At 40.0% G+C, this 15,451-nt stretch overlaps 1 protein-coding gene across 1 annotated transcript in view; it reads left to right on the forward strand.

Annotated features, from left to right (window-relative positions):
- tesk1b (testis associated actin remodelling kinase 1b) overlaps positions 1-15,451 on the forward strand; it is a 35,300-nt gene continuing 19,849 nt past the window's right edge. Inside the window, exons 1-2 of the mRNA XM_084712749.1 lie at positions 1-371; positions 1,076-1,818. Of these exons, the coding sequence (XP_084568875.1) occupies positions 1,624-1,818 (195 nt within the window). The 5' untranslated portion in view covers positions 1-371; positions 1,076-1,623. The remainder of the gene's footprint in view (positions 372-1,075; positions 1,819-15,451) is intronic.

Genomic DNA, 15,451 nt, shown 5'->3' on the forward strand with positions numbered 1-15,451 from the left:
TGAGAACTGGGCCAGTTCAAGCGCCCCTACAGGTGCATTTTGCGGTGATCACGTGTGGACCCGCCTCGCCGCGCCGCCTCCAATAAAGCACAGCAAAAGTCAGCGCTCCTCTTCCTTCGTACTGCCAACCTTTCAGCCAGGCAGGCGCACAGGAGCGGGCGGGCGTAAAACGAAACCACTGAAGCCCCGTGTGTGTGTGTGCGTGTGTGTATGTGTGTGTGCGTGAAGGCGGCTCTCACTGACTGACAAAGATGATTAATTAGTAAAATAAAGCTCTCTGTAACTGGACGCCGCGGCTGATCCGGACCCGAGGCTGAACAGAGGACACCGGCGGCGCGTGTGGAGGTTATGTTTTCAGGAAAGGAGGCCAGGTAAGTCAGAGCACGCTTCCCCCGGCAGCTCGGCGCAGCTGTGCGTCAGCGTTTTTCTGTCTGAATCATGAAGCTGATATATGGGCTATGTTAGAGTGTGCGTGTGTGACAGACGAGCTCACAAACTCCGCTCAGTTTGGCATCCATAATTTACACGCCGCAGTCAGGCAGGCTGAGGGGAGATCCGACCGCGACACGCACCAGGCTGCATGCACGACCCCCCAACGTGACCGAGCGACCATTATTACACTATCCTGCATCCATGAACACTGTCCCGGTGATTGGATCAGTTTTTAAGAGCGCCTGTGTGTGCAAAGTGCAAGCAATAACAATGAAAGGCGATATCTCGCTGCATGCATGGCTGTTATCACTGGAGAGCAGATAACACGTCAAACAGCCTCATTTAACACCAACTCTCTGATGCATTTGTGTTTTTCCTTAATGACATTACTGTTTATCCACATTTCGAGCCTGTTAATGCAGATTAAACGCGAAAACAGACGCTTAATCATGCATCGTAACATGCGTCAGCGCGAAATGGTACTCTAGCACATTAATCACATTATGTTGCAAATAACTCTCCTAGTGGGTTAGATTGAGTCAGATTGTAAGTTTTGGTGTCAGATCAATCCCATCACTCTATGATTTAGTATATTAACGCCCCTGACTGTGCGTCCGCCCCTCTCTTCACTCTCCCTCTTCAGTTTTAATAGGCTGCAGCGTCACTGAGGCCGCTCTTTGCGCACTGGAAACCCGGGCTTCAATTGGTGGAACCAGGAGGGGAGCCCCGGCCTTTTCCACTGCAGGAGGAGCACATTTAATAAGGAAACCGAGAGAGAGGAGAGCTGCCAAGACAGCAGCAGCAGCAGCCTGCGCAGTTTCAAACACAGCCTCCTCTGCTGCACGGCATGAGGGACTTCACCCAAACTGCGCACTCACTCTGCAGGATGCACCGCTGCAGCTGCGTGGTTTGAAAGACACAGACAGACACGCTTGTGCAGGAATTTGACAGAAGAATTAGGTCGAACCGGTCGCTGACCACAGCTGCGACATTTGGAGAGTTGCTCATCCCTCCTCCTCTTCCCCTCCTCTCCGGAGAGACGGAGCCCTGCCGGCGCTGTGGCCTTGTAGCGGAGCGGACATGGGAAATGTAAACAGTAGTCGGGCTGGATTTTAAACTACGCACACGTCCCACGTCCTCCTCCCGCCTCCTCCTCCTCCTGCTCCTTCTTCTCCTCCCGGGGCGTCCGAGATGGAGATGGAGACGGAGAGGGTCGAGCCGGAGCAGGAGGGAGACGCAGAGCCGCCCATGCACAGCGTCCACGGACCCAACCGGATCAGACCGTCCTCGTACCGGGCCCTGCGCAGCGCCGTGTCCAGCCTGGCCCGCCTAGACGACTTCAGCTGCGAGAAGATTGGAGCGGGGTTCTTCTCCGAGGTGTTCAAGGTGAGATAAAGTGTGAATGTGTGTGATCAGTGATGTGCTATGACTTAATTTTCTATTAAGTTATGCACGAGCTGGGTTTCAGTGGTCACATCCTCCTGGTTTCCTTGGTTACACACAATCAAAGTATCTGATTATTTAAGATGATTAGACAGCATGTGGAGTCTGGAGTATACAGTCACAAATTGAATGATTTTAGAGTTGACAAAATCAAAAAAAGACTTGCAACTGGACTTGGACTTTAAAACCACTTGAGTGTTTTGACTTGAAAGAACCTTCCCCCACGTGTGATCAGTATAATTTAAAAAGTGTGCCACAAATCAATCAGTTTCCCTTCATTTTGTTGACTCAACTAACATCAATGCTGTGTTTGAACTTGGGCTGTCACGATGTCAGATGTTCACTACGGCTTTTTGTGGCCAAAACAATTCAATGATTATTGTGATATTTATACAAAATGTGAAAATAAAATGCTATCAGTCAAAATTCATCTTTAACTTTGTGTTATAGGGTTTTTACAAGATCCAAGAAACTTCCACAGTGGCATGCTAACTTTTTTACGGCACATAGAGAAGACAATATTTTCCACAGCATCAGTCACGCACTGAGGTAGTATCTTGCTGGCTAACTACTGGGTCATACTATCAGGTCAGTGTAGGGTGGTGCTGGGAAATGAGACAAAGTGAGTACAGAAATAATTTAAGAGCATGCAGAAAGACACACACGCCATGATAGTATATCTGTATTATTAACATGATATCAATATTTCCTTTTTTAAGTATCACGTTACCATCAATCATGTTACATCAATATATGTTGCAACCCTGCTTTATCCAGCTGCACAGCATCCAATCAAGTTGAAGGAGAGAACCATGAAGGACTAACATTACATTACTGAACTCCAGTTGAAAAAAATGTGACAAAGATATTTTAGATAATGTACAAAACGGATGAGGTGAACAACAAAAAACAAACTGCAGTATGCAAAACATGCGGGTCCAAAATTACAGACAGAGACACAACAGCTTCCAACTTTGTTTAACATTTGAAGTTGCACCAAGAACGACAAGCCAAGGCCAACATTCACATAGTTAGTGAGCTAATGCTTAGTTCATGTTAGATTAAAAGCTATTAAATCAAACAGCCTCATTTCCCATCAGCTCTCTGATGGATGTGTTTGTCATTTAAATGCCATTACTGTTTAGCCACAGTTTGATGCGGTTTGTCTTTGCAGTGATGCAGGTAAAACATGAAAACACAAGCTTAATAATGCCTGGAAGCGTCAGTGTGAGATGATAATTAGTCACACTGATCAGATTATGATCTTGCCAGTTGGTTTAGATTCTTATAATAACTGATGCTTAGCTAATGTTGGCTTAATGCTTTTGTAATCAATGAGACTGGAAACTCATTGTTACATTATGACTTGTTTAGGACTCAAAACTCAAAGTTTAGTCTTGTCAGACTTGATTTGAAACATGACTTGGGACTTGCTTGTCTTGACTGTGGACTTGAGTGCAAAAACCTGAGACTTACTTGTGACTTAAAAAACAATGACTTGACCCCATCTTTGAGATGAGGCAAACTACACTTCTTGACAGCCCTGAGTGAGTTATTGACTGCTATTAACTCAACTTCACCCCTTGCCACTGATGAAAAACTGGTATCTATGACAACCGGTACATCCTAAACAAACACCAAGAAGAGAAGATGCTGAATAATTGCAGGAGGAAGTTGGTGATGGAGGATGGCGTCAGGGTGGAAATTTACACCTCACTGACCCATCTAATGGTCCTCTGCTCTGCTGTTCTCCACACGTGTTTGCACTGACCCACATGTTGTGTAAGATGGACACGATGGTGTGTTTTGGTGTGTAAGTGGAGCCGGTCAGGACAGGTGGATCTGGCACACGTGTGGGTAACCCTATACTCCATCTCTGTTCAGAACCAGCCGCCTTCCTGCCTTTGTCACACTTCTGTTCACTTGCATAGAGACTAATTTTGAGGATCGCCTGAGCTGCGCATCCAGTCCAGCGAAGTGTGATGGTGTGAGAGATAGCACGACACAAAGAGCTGCTGGCCAGGGTGCAAATTGGTGAACACATACTATATGCTAATAAGGAAGAAATATTTAATGAGAAACATGTATTTCTATTGTTTGGGATCACAAGCAGGACAGAGTTTGATGTACTTTACAGTATCTTGAGCGTTATCGGGCTTTTGGGCTGCAACTAGCAATTAAGTTCATTATTAATTAATAGCTTTGTGTAAAAATGGTCAGAAAATAGTGAAAAATTGCTTTAAATTTCTGTCAGGTGATGTCATTAAATGCCTTGTTTTGTCCAGTCAACAGTCCAACACCAAACGAACAAAATTGTCACATTTGAGAGGGTGGAAATGGAAAATAGTTTGGATTTTTGTTTTAGGGCAGCAGGGCAGCAGGGCACCGTGAGCTTGAGTGGATATGCTCAGGATCGACCAGTATGTTTTTGTTTTTTTACAGGGTCGATGCTGATTATTAACAATCAAGGAAACTAATAATTGATCTTTGAAACCGATATGCTGTATATCTGCAGTGAAAATGAAAATCTTAGTGTCAAAATTTAGAATATTTATTTTCTGCTGCTTTGCACTTCCACTCCACTACATTTTGGAGGCAAATATTTTACTTTTTAATCAACTGGGTTACAATCTATTTGCTCACTTTAGTTGGCAGATTGTGATTAGTGTGAAATCCAATCAACTATTATGAACATTTATGATATATTAAGCTACCCAGCAGTATGTAAAGTAGCCTAGTTAACAGTTGACGCCTAATCCAGGATGAACATTAAGACATAATGAACGATTTTCTCTCTGAATATTAAATCATATCAGGCTTTGCTTTGCTTAAATATCTGGTTAGATGCAATAAATTTGACTAAAACAAGATTTCATAGCTTTGCTTCCCTGTTTCTGTTTAAATGAACATTTTTCCAGTTGTGTGATGTTCTAAGTTTGTGATATTTATTTATATTAGCGCTCAACAAACATGCATGCACACAAATGTTTTTCAGTATTGCAAGGCAGAATCACTGAACAACATTCACCTCTAATATTAATTTGATTTGTCCACATAAAGAAGTTTTACTATAGAGAAGTCAGAGCACGTCAATTTATTTTAGTATGCATAGTGCTGAAACTCTTAATTGATTAGTTAGTCAACAGACATGAATCAAGAGATTTGATTATTAAGTATTAAATTATTTAGCAAGGAAAAATGTATAATTCTGCTGTTTTCTGTTTCTAAAATGTAACGCATTGCAATTTTTTTGGTTTTGGATTGTTGAATCGACAAAACAAACCTCAGAAGACGTGACCTTGGGTTCTGGGATGTCCTTCACACTGTCTTGGAGGCTGTCCTGCTCCACCTCAGCAAGCAACTGTCTTCACATTAGAGGGTTGTCAGCTAATTAAGCTCACCTGGGCCCTAGAGCTATACAGTACATAAGCTGGTCCCTGTGCTCGCTGTCCCTACTTTCCTACAGCTGGCATCCACCCTGCACGATTATCTTTCAGTTTGTCTTATGATTTAAACTTAGCTTTGATAAATTGCTCCTGTCTTTAAGTAAATGTCTCGTGGACTCCCTGCTTGTTACCTTCCTTGAGCCACTTTCTGACAAATGGGGGCTTGTACAGGATGCAAACTAATTTGGTAAAGATTAAATTGTCTTTATATACCAAGTGGATGTAAAGGTAGATGCTAGGATGCTGCCACAGTATGTGCAATGGCTTCATCTCAGTGTTTTTGGACTGTTGGCATTATTGTGAGCTCCTGTGCGAGTATCCACACGTGCACAGCTGGATTTTTTTTTTCAGGGGAATTTAGACATTTATGCTTACATTATGCAGAGTGTAATTGGATATTTCTCCTCATATCAGTCCTGCTTCAAACAAAGGTGTCAGTGTGTCCTGCAGAGTTCATGTTTCAGTGTGTAGTTCAATATCTCATGTCTTTTTAGGAATATTAGACCGCCACAAGCATTTTCAAACAAGATTTAATTGATTAGAAACCGTTAACATGTGTTAAACTAATCCTAGAGTGGACACTTGACATTAAAAGCCACATTTATTCAGCAATATGACCAAAGTCCAGCTCTCTTTGTTTACTTTATTCAGTCGTCCACGTTGGTATTGTAATAATAAGTCATGTAAGAAGGCAGACTGAAAGGAACTCTTCACTTTGAACAATAATACCTGTAAATTAAACGAGCCGAAGTAGTATAACTGCCTCTGATAATGCCAGATTGTTAATAAGAGGTTATTAGGAGCTCCCTCACATCGATGTGGGAGCACTGCCAGGACTCACTGTGGAGTAGGAGCAGTTTGTATTCTTTCCAACACCTTTCCTGCTTCCTCTGTCTAGGTACTTGTTTGATCTTTGGCTCTGTAGCTGAATGCATAATGTGGGGATATGTATATATCTCCCATAAAAATCAGATGTTCTGGCTGTCGTTTTAGGTTGAACACCAGGTTTTATTCAGTGAGACTTTGGATAGGTGGCGACAGCTGCAAGGTGAGGAAGACGAAAGGTTTTTATCAGGATAAAACTGTTTTTTTTCTTCCCCTATTTTGTACACAATTTATTTAAAATTTTGTACATAAACTTGTGACATGTAGGCTAATCAGGTGGTTTATGTACATATAATGCCATGATTTTTGTTTATTCTTTTGGCTGCATTTAATCATTATTTACATTATAGATTAATCTCCGGAATCCTTTTTCCGTTGATAGTTTTGTCTATGAAATGTCAGAAGATAGTGAAAAATGCTCATCACAAGTTTCCAGAGCCAAGCAGACATCTCAAAATGACTTATTTTGTCCAAACAATGGTTAAAACCCACCAAATATTCAATTCACTAAAGCAAGAAAGTTTCAGATGCTATAATTAGGGTTGGCTACACGTTGGAACTGATATGGTACCTGGAATTCAGTACTGGTACCCAACTGTACCTTTTTCAGTACTTACTCTCTCTCTAATAATAAAAATATAATGTTAGTCCAAACATCTTATTTTCAACATTGTTACTTATATATATAGAACATTCTGTTCATTGGTTGACAGTTTAAAATTAAAATTAAAATCCCTCCCTACCTTTGTCTTCCCACCCAAATTCATTGCTACGACCTCCAGCCTGTCAGACTGTCAGCAGGGCATTTAACAACGTTTGTGTCACGGAGGAAGCACATGTTGTATCCTTCCTGTGTGCTGCATCCGCAGTGCTTGCAAACTGTAATATTTGCCCATTAATTGTATGCAAATCATGCACTGCTGGTTTCGGACATACTAATCTCACACATTGTTGTAGCCTGCTAAATACCATGGTTGTAAGGATTTTCAGTCTCAGCCATTGGCCGAGTGCCAGCTAATGCTAGTAAAAATGCTGAGCTAAGGTGAACCAAGACTGTGAAAAAAGCCCCGTTATCTCCAACAGCTCACCTGAAGAGGCTGATAAAGTTGTCGATGTCTCAATTAAAGTTTTCCTGTCGGTGAAGGGTTATGTTAAACTTTTTAGGTGCTAGCTGCAGGTGTGCTAACGTTAGCTGTGACTGCTGTGTGGGACTTAACTTTCTGGCAAAACATGGAGTTTTTTAGATATATTTTGTGTTTGGTTAGACGTGTTGCCCTTGCTTTGCATCATCATGTTATAAATATTGAATATAAAAAAGTGTATAAAATAACATGAATGTTGAACCCTGTCTAAGTTACTCCAAGTTTCCTTAAAAAATTACAATATGTCTAGGTTAATTTTCTTATCATCAGCTAATTAAATTCTGCTCTACTTTGTTTATATTTGACAGGAATATTTCTTGCTGTATTTTTGATCAGACTCCCAGTGGTGTCGGCTGTCTTGTGATCCGATGCGGGATGAGTCAAACGCTTGACTCCACAAGCCTGCCAGTGCAGGTTATAGTAAATTTCTATTTACTCATCATGCCAAGGTTCTCAGAGGGCGACAGTGATTCATACTATCATTTTTAAGCTTTGTAGTACTGAGAGATAAACAGGAAGATTGACATTTCATCTATTTAAATTTAAACACTGTGATTTTCTTGACAATCCAGTCTTAAAAATGCCTGTCCCCTCAGGTCATTAGATATAAGACTTTTTGTGCTGTGACTTCACTCTTGCTGCTTTGTGAAGAAAGACTCTTCTAGTACTCAGTCCTCTGAAGCCACTCCCTCAGCTTTGCCCTTTGAATGGCCAATGAGCATGCAAATGTCACAGTGTTTACTGCTGGCTTGTCAAGTTGGCACTTTGGTTTGGATCGGCTTGCCCTTTTGATTGCGCCATATAAATGCAAAATTGTTACCGCAGCTATCAGTCACATTTAAAAAGTTTGCTGACATGGCTGACTGAACAATTGTTCCTCTATCCTGGTTTAGATCAGAGGAAAAGGCCCGACTGTTCTGCAAAAATCCTCTCAGAGGTTTTGTTTATTAAATTTAGAGTTCACAATAATGTATATGGTGCATTTACTCACATTCAGGCTTTTGAAATGGATGGCCTCCTGTGTGTGTGTGTGTGTGTGTGTGTGTGTGTGTGTGTGTGTGTGTGTGTGTGTGTGTGTGTGTGTGTGTGTGTGATACAGGCAGCCATTCACCTCTCCACTGTGCAATTGTGCAACCCAAAAAAATAGAGACAAAAAAGAGGGAAAAGGGAAGAGAGCACACATGTTGAGACAAATCCTTCAGGTGCCGTTTTTCATCTTCCTTTAATATTCTTCAAAGGAAGGTTTCTGGTGTGTGTCTGTGCCACCATCTTTGGCCTTGTGCAAGACTCCTGCTTTTGTTTCTGTTTTTTTTTAAATGAGGCTCGATCTCAACCTCGAGGCTCAAAAGCAATAAAACCACTCAATCACAAATAAATTGCACCATCTCTCTTCAGCGGTGCAGGAAGTAATTAGCTACTTGTTCAGTATATTTTTCAGAACAAACACGTTTGATCGATCTCTAATTAGATTAACTGTGTTGCTGCGTTATTTTCCAGCTGTTTCTGATAACAGTGCTGAATGTCATATTTGCTAACACAGATAACACTTGCTGTCTAAGAACAAGCAGACGTAGAACAAGCTTCTTATCAGATTTGGTTGTCATCTGGTCCTTCTCTATAATTTACATGACACATGGAAATCTCACAACATTGTTTTCAGAAGCTTTCACAGCATTCGCGGTCTGGTTGAAAGTGACTTCAGTGCTTAAATTGCCTCTAAAATTCTGTTTGGCTTAGTTTTGTCCTTTCAGAAGCACTCAGATAGACTAGTCATTGTTGCTAATTGCTAATGTTCTACCACATCAACATGACTTTAGTAGAAATAGAATAAATAAAATAAATTTTTTGGGAAAAACACTTATTAATTGTCTGAATAATTGAATCTTGTAGTCCAATGCTTGACAACAAAGCCATGCAACGTATTTCCCTGAATATCTATTATTTCATGAATATTTTGAAACTATTAGTGTTGTATGGTTTTAATTGTAACCTGCCAAAACAGTGCAGATAGAAGTTAGCTACAACACAATACATCAGACAGTTACCTTTAAGTTTTTTTGAGCTGTGGTTGTGCCGAATTTCCAAAGGATTGCAGTGTGATTGGTTCGAAGAATGGCAGAACTTTGCCACGGTGAAACGTCTCTCATGTGAATGTCCCGTGTTTGATCCATACATCCACCCTGTTGTCCTCCTTACATGGATTTTGTCGCTCTACTACGTTTGTTCTTTGTTTACTGTTGCTTATTTTAACCCATATCATAATTTCTAAACCTATTTTTGGTGCATAAACTTAATTAAGTAGTTAAGTGCCTAAACACACCTAAACTAAACCTAACGAAGTGTTTTTGCACCTGTTTAACACAACAGTAAACTGGTTCTGTTCTCACTGTGTTCTCGGCGACTGACGTACCCTGTTTTTTTTTTTACCACCCTGCTAGCAAAAATGTTTTAGTGACATATTGAAAATGGTGAAATAAAAAACTTTCGTCTTCATTCTTAATGTAGTGTCTGTCAGCCTGGTCACACCCTGGTTCTTGGGTTGAGATGGTCTGACTGTCTTGTAGCTCCATAATCTCGATAATTTCGGGCCTGATATACAAATGCTTGTCTTGGTAGTTGTTGCGAAAAAGTGGGAGGTAAAACTGAAGTTCAGATACATTTCCATGAGTCACATAGTGAGAATTACTCCAGAACAAAACTAGTCATCATGGTAATTATCGTACCGGCTGTGATTTAGCCCGATTAGAGTCTAGTAATGGAGGTGTGTGTGTGCGTGTGTGTGGTTGTGAAGGGACGTTTTTTGCTCAGATGTGAGATATGATGATAATAAGCTGAAGGAGAGTAATTAGATAAAGATGGGATTTAAAGCGGACTGGAGTCTCCAAAGGACAAATACTGTCAACTTGAATGAGGGGTTGATGGGTGTGTACTGTATGTTTGTGTATACTCTGTGTGTGTGTGTGTGTGTGTGTGTGTGTGTCAGCTGCTTGTGACAGAGTGCTAATGTGAAGGAAATGGGTTGCCAAACACTGCTGTGGTGGCTCTGCTTGTGTCTGTACAGTGTGTGTACCCAGATTTCATCTGCAGCCACTAACTGTTATCATATATCATTGCAATATTATAGATCATATTACAAAAAGTGCAATATTTTGATGTATAGATTAGTGATTTAAACTGTAATTTAAAGGACCAGCTTGTAGGATTTAGTGCCGTCTTTCCCCTTCCAAGCATGTAGGAGAACCTACTGTGGCTGTGAAACTCACAGTAACACAAAAGGCTGTATGTGTCTAGTTTGTCTGTGCTGGGCTACTGTAGAAACATAGTGGTTAAACATGGTGCCCTTTATGCCTTTTTAGGTCTTTGTTTTACTTATGAAAAGTTTTGTTATCTAATTCACAACATAAAACTGGTCATCAAATTTTGATTATTATGTCATTTTGCATAATTTGCTATATCACAACAGTTATTTTCTCGATTAATTTTTTTATGATATCAAGATAATAATCCAGAATACTATGAGAAATGCACATCATTTCCTTGAGCTTAAAGTGACGTCTTCAAATCGCTTGTATTCTCTGAACACTTAAAGATCCAAAAATATTCCATTTATTATAGAAGACTTCAGACAACTGGCGACTGTGCACATTTTGCACAGTTGTGTTTAAATTACTGATTATCAAAACTGCAGCAGATAATTTTTTTTGTCAGTCAACTAGCTGATTGTCTAATCATTTCAGCTGTTATCACCAGTAATGTATGGATACTGGAAAAACTGAAGTATTGATATTAAGATTATTAGGAAAAATGCCTCTGATGCTGCCTAAAATATAACATCAGATATCGATGAGTACTTAAGTCTATGCACTGAATCGATACCCTGTGATTTATTATCTTAGGAATGAATGAATTAAAATTTTGTATGGTCAATGGAGGAGAGAAATGCCAGATTTTTACATGATACTTAAGTCTGTTGTTATTTTCTTACACCCTTAACGCACAAAGTTTTAGAATTAGTATTGGGAAGGAAGAGATGGTGTTAGAACATCTCTACATGATATTTATTAACCCAGTCCTTCTGTAGTAATAAAATAATTTGTGGATTAGTCATTTTAATTGACAACAATTGTGAAAATGGATAAAAATAAGTTATTTATTAAGCAAAAATGGGACATTTACTGGTTCTAGCTTCTTAAATGTGACATTTTGGTGCTTTTTCTCTGTTGTATGTGTGTAATCTGAATAACTTTGGGGTTTTGACTGTTCATTTTTTTTATAGTTGACAGTGGAGAGCTGACTGTTGCATATCTTTCCTGTCTCTTTAATCATTTAGAAAGATCTCGGTTAGACACAAACTTGTGATATTGCAGTTCATGGTTGGCACTTAAACTCCCAGTCCACCAAGGCAACCAGATGACTTTTTCACATTTTTTCATCATTTTACAGACTAAAGAATTGATTCATTGTAAAAAAAAAATAATAGTAAGTGTTGTTTGCAGTCAGCCTAGCTAGCCCTGCAGGCTAAACTTGCTCTAACAGACATGATCTTTTTGAAGAAAACTGAAAATTATCTTCATCTTATCAATTTGGGGTTAATTTCAGCCGTGACTCTTCTTGAAAGATAAAGAGATACTGGGACTCTCCCACCAGGACGTGTTGGGATGCGACCAGTTCTTAGGAAATCCTGGCTGCTGGAACAATCCACTCTGGAAAGATAAAACAAAGAGAAAAGAGAAGGAAAAAAAAAAGAGCTGAATACACACAAACCAGCATCCATCACCAGCTGTCCATCCATGTGCTTGTGATCAGTTTCAGTGTTCAGGATTAGGAGTGTCTCCCTGTGTGTGTGAGTGTGTGTGTGCATGTGTGTGTTGCTATTGGCTGGTGGTGTTGGTATGGGAGGACCAGTGCAGACTTGAACATCAGCGGCTTAGTGTGGCACTTTTCCCTCATTATTCCTCTCCTCCTGCGCTCTAGTTGGGACCTGCTCCACTGCACAAGTATTTAGCTTTGTTTATGTTCTGCACAGTCGCACAAACACCAAAGCGCTGAGCATGTGCTCCGCCTGTCTGTCTTCATTTGAACCACCATGTTTATTGCTTAAAATATTTCAACTGGACCAGGTATTAAAATAGAGAAGTGTTGGGCAAGAGTTGCACAATTATCTGTTTTCCTTTCCATCATGGTCACCAGTGTTTTCATAAATCTCTCTCAAGAGACTCTGTATGTGTGTTTACATCGGAGCACAATGAGTGTTTCCTCCTGTCCACATGTTGGCACTGCCGCAGTCTTTAGCAAAACCTGGAGGAAGGCCGCTCCCCTGCAAGAAGGTAAACAAATGCTTCAGTGTTTGCATGTCGATCATGCTTTAAAGAGTTGGTTCATTGAAATCACAAAAAGAAAACCTGTTCAGTTATCTTTAGCTGTCCCTCACTCTTCTTTTTGGAATCTCGTGGCATAAATTCCCTGATTTCACTGCAGCTTTTCTTAAAATTGGGATGCATTCTGCAGTGTTTTTGGTGTCCAAGGGGAAATTGCAAAAATAAGTGTATAACTGATAAAAAATCTAAGGCAGTTTGTTCCAACTACATGCTATTCTGATTGTTCTAAGTAAAAGGATTACAAAATATGCTTTATTTTATAAATTAAAAAATAGAAGTGTACCTGAGGGGTGTTCCACAAAGAATCAAAACCTTTTTGGAGCTCAAATTCATGTACAGAGCATTGATAAATGTAAACCATAACAATGACAGTTGTAGCACAGCACACAAAATATTTCTTTTTTAGACACCTGTCTCTGAAATCTCTGCTTCCTCTCTGGCTCATTTGACATGAAAGGAAATAAATTTGTGTGAAATGACATTTTAAAAATTCAACAGGACCGTCTCTTCCCAGAAACTATGACCCTGTTCATTTGGATCATCCACATTGTACAACAACACATTGCCAGCAAAAGCAGTTTTCATTACAGCTACTTTCTGCCAAAGACGTATTCTCTATTAAATCTGTTCACAGGAATCAGACTCATGTTCCATCCTTGCCAAATTATTTAGTATTGCACGTGCAAAAAGTTGAGAGGCTTGCAAGAAACAGATATTTAAAACACTGACACAGTAGAAGAAGAAGAATAACACTGCATCCAACATTTCCCATAATGCAATTTAAGATAGATGGGGGAAAAAAATCTATATTTTACTGATGCACAAGTCTCAATCTTTTATAATGTAAATAATTGAGATTGCAAGTACAGATCAAACTTGAGTGAGGTTTTTTTTTTTCCTACCGTCAGTGGGACTGATAGTGTTTTTTTTTTTTTTGTTAGTTTTTTTTTATGACATTGCTGGTCAGGCTTGCTGCTTGATAATCCCATTTTGCTGCAATAAAAATGTTTTGAAGAGAGATGGAATCAATGTTGAGGACAGTTTTCCTTTGAGAACATAATTTGCAGTTCAAAAGTTGTAATAAATCGCTATATATGGGATTGAATTACTCAGCATGTAACTAATGCAACTCAGTACAGTCTCTCATTATGCCCGGTCTCTGCCTGGTATTTAAACTCCATGTTTGACTTCACATATTTCACATTCCCAGTTTGCTTTCTGTGCCAACACCAAGCTGTGATTACACCAGTGACATCACTGTGACATCATCTGGGCTATTTTCTCAGATGTAAGAAAACTGCTCCAGCTGCCACACGAGGACATCAGGCGCCAATCCAACTTTTTCTCTCCCAACACTGATTCCTACCTCAGCTAGAGTCCTGATCTGATGCCAGTACCCCATACCACCAGACATGTTTCAAAATAGTATTTCATTTAGGGCTGCAACTAACAGTTATTTTCATTGTCAATTTATCTGTTGATCATAATTTCTTGATTAATGGATCTGTTGTTGTGATCCAGTAAATGGTGCAAAATGTCGATCAGTGTTTCCTAAAGATGCCCAAAGATATTCAGTTTACTGTCACAAAGCTGAAATTGGATCATTTTGACTTTTTGTTTCTTAAAATGACTCAAACTGTTTAATCCTTGATCAAAATACTTCATGATTAATTTAATAATTGATTAATCAATTAATTGTTGCAGCTCTTGTTTCATTGACAAAGAAACCATATTAAATGTGGATCTTTCACAATATGGCTGATACTGGCACTAATCCGGATAATACAATTCATATTATTCAATATATTGCAATACTGTAAGTAAGGTGATATATTATTAAAATCTTAATTATATGAAAACTGTAATTATATAAAGAACATACCTTGACATGCATAAAATCTGAGTTTAAAAAGTTTGGCTTTTAAGCGATCAAAACAGTAATAATGGGAAAACGACGCAAATGTTGCTGCGAATGTTTGCATGTATCCTGATGCAGTGTTTTAAGAATCGATACATTATCACCAAACAAAATACTCGATACTGAAGTGTGTCAGTATTTTCTTACACCCCTAGAAGACGTTATTGTATGGAGTGGTATTTCCCATGAGAGTAAAATGACACTCATTATGCAAAATCACTGGAGTGCCCCTTTTTAAATCAGACCTGTAGATCGTGGCTATTGGATTCCACTAGAGGTGAGTGAGCAAATAGGCTTTGGGTTTCACCTTCTTTCAAACTTTCTCTTCACTTTTTTTCATTTAAAAATCAATAAGCAGCAGGTCAGTGATGATAACCATGTTTGACTTGGAGTGACCCCTCATGTTTGGGCCTGTGTGTGAGGATGAGGAGGGGGCGTGGTCAGCGCAGTGTTGCTGTTGTGCAACAGACTCGGTGTGAGCGGTTGTGTGTCAGCTTGTCGACTACCTGGACTCCTGTTCACCTCCTGGATCAGGTTGTGTTTCTCAGCCCGGCTGGACCACACAGAGTTTTTTTTTTTTTTTTTTTTTTTGGGGGGGGGGGTGGTTGGACCTCCCTGCTCGCTCTCTGATGGACCCGGCTTGGCTCGGTGCCTCATTTCAGTCGCCTTCACACATTCTCACTCTGACTCTCACACGCTTTTCTTGCTACTCTGCGCCATAGCAGAGAGCAGAGCCTCAGGCGGCAGCTTAAGCCTCCAGTTGTTTTGTTGGAGAAGCTAATTTTCTCGATTCTCGAGTTCACCCCC

This window comes from Lutjanus erythropterus, chromosome 23, assembly GCF_056507025.1.
Source record: "Lutjanus erythropterus isolate fLutEry1 chromosome 23, fLutEry1.hap2, whole genome shotgun sequence".
Classification (NCBI taxonomy): domain Eukaryota; kingdom Metazoa; phylum Chordata; class Actinopteri; order Lutjaniformes; family Lutjanidae; genus Lutjanus; species Lutjanus erythropterus.